General features: G+C 41.3%; 1 protein-coding gene across 1 annotated transcript; it reads left to right on the top strand.

Moving 5' to 3' along the window:
• Window positions 1–5533, top strand: ccr6b (chemokine (C-C motif) receptor 6b). The gene is made up of 2 exons (XM_084013322.1): window positions 1–295; window positions 3184–5533. Exon 2 carries the CDS (start codon window positions 3193–3195, stop codon window positions 4288–4290), a length of 1098 nt encoding a protein of 365 aa, XP_083869448.1. The 5' UTR covers window positions 1–295; window positions 3184–3192; the 3' UTR covers window positions 4291–5533.
• The last annotated feature ends 818 nt before the right edge of the window (window positions 5534–6351 follow it).

Below are 6351 nucleotides of genomic sequence, written 5' to 3'. Positions count from 1 at the left end.
AAATTGACACAAAATTCTGAATCTGCTCACAAAGTCAGTCTGACAGCATGCAGGGGGATGTACCTGCAGACCAGCGTGACCTCAAAGTAGGAAGACCAGCGATGCGCTGTTCTCACACACTTGTGTGGCTTTGCTTCATCTTCTTCTCTTGGTGTTTGGAGCGACATAAAGCCGTCACACTGAACTCTGTCTTCACAAGCAGCTCCGACAGCAGCGACCTGCTGTCCTCTCTTCTGACCTGATCACACAACGGAGGGTAAAGACATTCACTGAGACAGAACCGTCGTCCTGAAAGGTATGCATGTCGTTAAAGAAGGATAAAAGCACTCATTGATGCTTTTTCTGTGCTGTTTTTTATGTTTTCAGTTTGGTAACGGCATATTTATTATAATTGAAATGCTTTTATTAGCATCATCTGAGTATGGAACTGTGATTGAATGGTTTGTCCCTGACTTTGTGCTGGTAAAACATTTAAAGCTTGAAACTGCGCTGCATTACTCAATGATGAAGAGATTTAAACCTTTAATATTACTTGTGTTCTGCATGTTAAACCTCATTTAAACACATTACTTTTGTTCTGCATGTTAAACCTTATTTAAACACATTACTTGTGTTCTGTTCTGCATGTTAAACCTTATTTAAACACATTATTTGTGTTCTGTTCTGTATGTTTCCCGGCTCACTCATTACGCAGTAAAATATGGAAGTCATTTTTGCAAAGTACGGGAAGTTCAACAAGTGTTTCTAAACAAAAGGTTCTCTCATTCTGTTATCTTTCCAAACAGATATGTGCAAACCTGATACCTTCCTGTGTGCCACTATATATATTTATATATATTTATATATATAATGTTACTGTAGTGATTTGTGAGAAGTGAAAGTGCTGGAACTAGAGATATCATCCCCTCATCATCATGTTCCTTCCATCAAGTTTTTTGAAGAAGTGACTTGAATCACGTGATCTTTGCATAAAGGAGAAATTGTGTGTTTGTTTCCACGCTGTTGCTCTAATCTCACATTCATCAGCTTAAGCAGAAACAAGTCTGGTGTGACATGAAACAAGTCTCTGATCGTTTGCTTATTGCTCTTCTGATTGCTCTTTGCTGATGGTGGCCTTCCTACACGTACAGGTTGGTGGTGAAGATGCGTCCTGATAAGCTGTTATCGGTGCTGAGATCAGACAGCACAAAGTGCAGCCTCCCTCCGAGTGCATTCACTCACTGTGCAACGGGGTCAGTCACACGGAGGAAGAGCTGATCTAGAACACGCTTTTATCCTGAAAACAAACAACCAATACGTTAGAACAGTTAACATCACTATTAGTACTGTACTTAAGTGGTTTGTGGTACTTGGTACTGGCATTTGTATCCTACTTTACTTCTACTCAACTGTGGAGGCAAATATTTTTACTTTTCATGCTACATAACTGACTTGCATTTTCACATTTTTCTTTATAATTTGTTCAGTTTAGTTGGATTGTATTGTATTAATATTCACAAACAAAACAGAAAAGGGAAAAACTAAACAAAGCAAAACAAGATGAATAAATAAAAACAGGCATATTCATGTTATTAATATGAAATATACTCTCTTACATCAGCAGTATATAGAAGTTACAATAAGCTCCAACTTTACCAACTGCAATACTAAAATGATGAACACATTAATCCATCCATACTTATAATCCAAGATTACATTTTTGGAAAAAGGGACATTCTACATAATGAATACTTTTATACTTTGATTTCCAATGCAGGACAGAATGTTTCTACACTGTAGAGTAAAGACAGATGTGATATTACTATAATGTAGGCTTTTTATATTTTAAAGGTGTTTAAAAAAGTAAAACGAAAAAAATAAATATATTGCCAAAAGTATTTGCTCACCTGCCTTGACTCGCATATTAACTTAAGTGAAATCCCATTCTTAATCAGTAGGGTTTAATATGACGGTCCACCCTTTGCAGCTATAACAGCTTCAACTCCTCTGGAAGGCTTTCCACAAGGTTTAGGAGTGTGTTTATGGGACTTTTTGACCATTCTTCCAGAAGTGTATTTGTGAGGTCACACACTGATGTTGGAGGGAAGGCCTGGCTCTCAGTCTCCACTCTAATTCATCCCAAAGGTGTTCTATCGGGGTGAGGTCAGGACTCTGTGCAGGCCAGTCAAGTTCATCCACACCAAACTCTCCCATCCATGTCTTTATGGAGCTTGCTTTGTGCACTGGTGTACAGTCATGTTGGAACAGGAGGGGTCATACCCAAACTGTTCCACAAAGTTGGGAGACTGGACTTGTCCAACATCTCTTGGTATGCTGAAGCATTCAAAGTTCCTTTCACTGGAACTAAGGGGCCAAGCCCAGCTCCTGAAGAACACCCCCACACCATAATCCCCCTCCACCAAACTTTACACGTGGCACAATGCAGTCAGACAAGTACCGTTGTCCTGGCAACCGCCAAACCCAGACTCGTCCATCAGATTGCCAGATGGAAAAGCGTGATTGGTCCCTCCAGAGAACGTCTCCACTGCTCTAGAGTCCAGTTGTGGAGTGCTTTACACTGCTGCATCCAACGCTTTGCATTGCACTTGCTGATGTATGGCTTGGATGCAGCTGATCACCATGGAAACCCATTCCATGAAGCTCTCTACTGTTCTTGATCTAATCTGAAGGCCACATGAAGTTTGGAGATCAGTAGCGATTGACTCTGCAGAAAGTTGGTGACCTCTGTGCCCTATGTGCCTCAGCATCCGCTGACCCCGCTCCATCATTTTACGTGGTCCACCACTTCTTGGCTGAGTTGCTGTCGTTCCCAATCTCTTCCACTTTGTTCTAATCCCACTGACAGTTGACTGTGGAATATTTAGGAGCGAGGAAATGTCACGACTGGACTTGTTGCAAGGTGGCATCCTATCACAGGACCACGCTGGAATTCACTGAGCTCCTGAGAGCGACCCATTCTTCACACATGTTTGTATAAAGTAGAATGAAATGAAAATTCTCAAGTACATGTAGCTCAAAACTCTACTTAAGTACACTGTTTCAGTAAATGTATTCCACCTGCATTCCACCTACACTAAGTCGGCTTTATTTAAGGACTGAAGTTGCTTTGGAGACGTCTGATAGTTTGTTGAATTCCACTAATTATGTGCTGTTTGGTGTAAATGCTCATCTTTTCTTCACCAGATCAAAAACATGGATCCAGTGACTGCAGACTACGATTACACTATTGATTATCAAGATGACGAGCTCTGCAACCTCGACCCCAACCCCCTGGAGGTCATCACCCAAACGTACATCCACTCCATCATCTGTGCCTTCGGCCTGATCGGCAACGCCCTCGTCATCGTCACCTACGTCTTCTACAAGAGAACCAAGACGATGACGGACGTCTATCTCTACAACGTAGCCGTGGCCGACCTCATCTTCGTGGTCGCTCTGCCGTTCATCATATACAACGAGCAGCACAGCTGGTCAATGGGTCATGTGGCTTGCAAGGTGCTGAGGTCAGCCTACAGTATCAACCTCTACAGCGGCATGCTGCTGCTCGCGTGCATCAGCGGCGACCGCTACATCGCCATCGTTCAGGCTCGGAGGACCTTCGGCGCTCGCTCACGCTCGGGGATCTACAGCCGCCTTATCTGCTCAGCTGTGTGGTTGTTTGCCGTGGCTTTGACTCTGCCCACGCTCCTCTACACTGAGCGCTTCGAAGAGCCCAACCTGACCCCGGGGACCGACTGGGCTCCGAATGTCACCGTCGTGTGTCAACTGTCCTTCAACAACAATGAAACAGCAAAGACGATGAAGGTGGCGGTCCCCAGCCTCCAAATGGCCGTGGGCTTCCTGCTGCCTCTGCTGGTGATGGCGGTCTGCTACTCCAGCGTCGTGCTCACCTTGCTGAGAGCGCAGAGCAGCCAGAGGCACAAGGCCATCCGCGTGGTCTTGGCGGTCGTCGTGGTTTTCATCGTCTGCCAACTCCCCTACAACGTCACTCTGCTGACCCACACTCTGTCTCTGTTCAAGGAGAGGAGTTGTGAGGCAGAGAAGATTAAACTCCAAGTGCTGGCCATCTCCAGGAGCGTAGCCTACCTCCACTGCTGTCTCAACCCCATCCTCTATGCCTTTGTTGGGGTGAAGTTCAGGAGCCACTTCAGGCAAATCATCTTGGACTTATGGTGCGTCAGCAAAAAGTACATCTCCACTGCTCGCTCGTCACGGGCCACGTCCGAGAGCTGCATCCCAGGCCGCGTGTCTTTAGACGGCTCCAACAACATGACGTCATTCAGTGCATGACGCTGCAGAGGAACAAGCCCTTTCCAGGAGGGATCATCGGTGATGCCTCTCATCGATCCCAGCAGGCTCTTCCATCGCTGTAGCTGTACATAAGGAGATGTGGAAGCATCTGTGCAAAGATAAACATGTAGTGTATTTGAAATCTACTGAATTCTCTGCAAACATTCCTGTGTATGATGTTGAGCAAGTCTGTTCATTTAAAAAGTACCATATAGCCTTTACCCTATTTTGTTAATATGTGTTTCATATTTTTTTATCTGTTTGAATACTTCTGTCACATTAAAAAGAAAAAATCATTTTTTTACAGTCAATCTGCATTTTAATATATCTAATCTAATCTTTGATCGTTATCAGTAGCATTCTGGTTTCTGTTTGTAGTCCCAGTAGACCCAAAACCACAGTCCTGAGTCCCAAATAAAAAGGAGCCATAATATACATTTAAATGTTTTTAATTTGTTATTACATCTGTGCTTTTTGATCCTATGACGAGTCACGTTTCTGCTGTGAGAATCAATCTGTGAGTAACGCGCTGATTGTTGTGGTAAAATGATAAATAATACGAGACGTCATTGTACTCTGATAGACACAGATAAAAACATTCCCTAATGATGCAATATTGTCTCTCCCTTCCCCAGGCACATGAACCATGACCTTTACATACTATAATTGTTTTACATTCAACATGATTCACTTCACATCTGGAAACTAACAAACTCCTGTCCACTTGCATTTGGCAATGAATCTCTGCATGATTGTTACTCCACAGGAAAATGGAATATATATTTCTAGAAATGTCACAATTTGGAGTTCACGTCCTAATTCCCATCATCACGTACAAATACCTACCAAATACTTATACCCTTTTGTTAATGATGGATTATCCTTAAAACCACATTCAACCTTTGAGTGCTATTGTGTGCGCCTGTGTATTTCCCTCCTTCACTGCTGTACATGTACCATATAAGCATGTACCATATACATGCTTATAGAAATATAATGGGATAAACGGATGAATGATTGTAACACATCGAAGCATCTTATGCTTAATGTCACCATAGCAACAACAACAACAACAACCTCTGTTTTCTTGTGTTTATGATGTTGAGCAAGTCTGTTTATTTAAAAAAAATATATAAGAAAGTATATTTTTCTAGTACCATATATCTGTAATCTGTTTATCTGATTGTATGCTTCTGTCACATTTTCTGATTAAAAAGAAAAAAATGAATTTTCAGACAGTCAATCTGCATTTTTTTTTATCTCTCTAATACAATCTTTGACCATTTGGTATCGGAAGCTTTTTATCAGTGTTTTAAGAGTTCAGCACACAAAAGCAGATATGAACAAAAAGATGACTGGAAATTAGGTTTATTAACAAAAAGCTTTCAAAAACATAATCCAAACAGAGCCACACGAGAAAAACATTGGGATCAAAAATGAGAACATGTTTATTCAAACACCAACTGAAAAAACACAGGAAACCAAACACAAGAGACTGAGTCTACAACATATTCAAAGAATAAACTTGTTTTTCTCTCTCATACTCTCTCATGCACACATATGATATACTTATATACTTGTGTACTTATATGCAGAGTCACCTTCTTCACATCTCAGAAACAGCTCTATCACTGCCATAAATGCATCATATTGATGTATTTGCAAGAATAACACAATGAATAATTGTTGTGAAGTTTGAACGGTTAATGTCCCACAGCAATGAAGAAGTATACCGCATGTTGTTTACACCTTTACTTTCATCAACAAAAGGCATAAACACAATAAACCAAAATGTATATGGTAAACCACACATTGTTTATTGTATATCTGATGCTCTATCTCTTTTAGAAAACAGAGCAAAGACTCCGCTGCACAGTTGTTTTACATCTTAAACATTTGTTACCATAAAACTAAAATGCATTCTCAATTCTCTCCTGAATTTGATGCATTACAAATATATTTTTCATCAACATATCTTTGCCGTTTGTTTTCTTGCTTTCCTAAAATGTCGACCACGCAGAGTTTTATTTGTCCAAACAATCAGGCGCTGGTCTTTGTTAG

The sequence above is a fragment of the Eutrigla gurnardus genome (genome assembly GCF_963514095.1).
Source record: "Eutrigla gurnardus genome assembly, chromosome: 7".
NCBI lineage: Eukaryota > Metazoa > Chordata > Actinopteri > Perciformes > Triglidae > Eutrigla > Eutrigla gurnardus.
The sequence above is the reverse complement of the archived record's forward strand: the minus strand, read 5'-3'. Positions and strand labels throughout refer to the sequence as shown.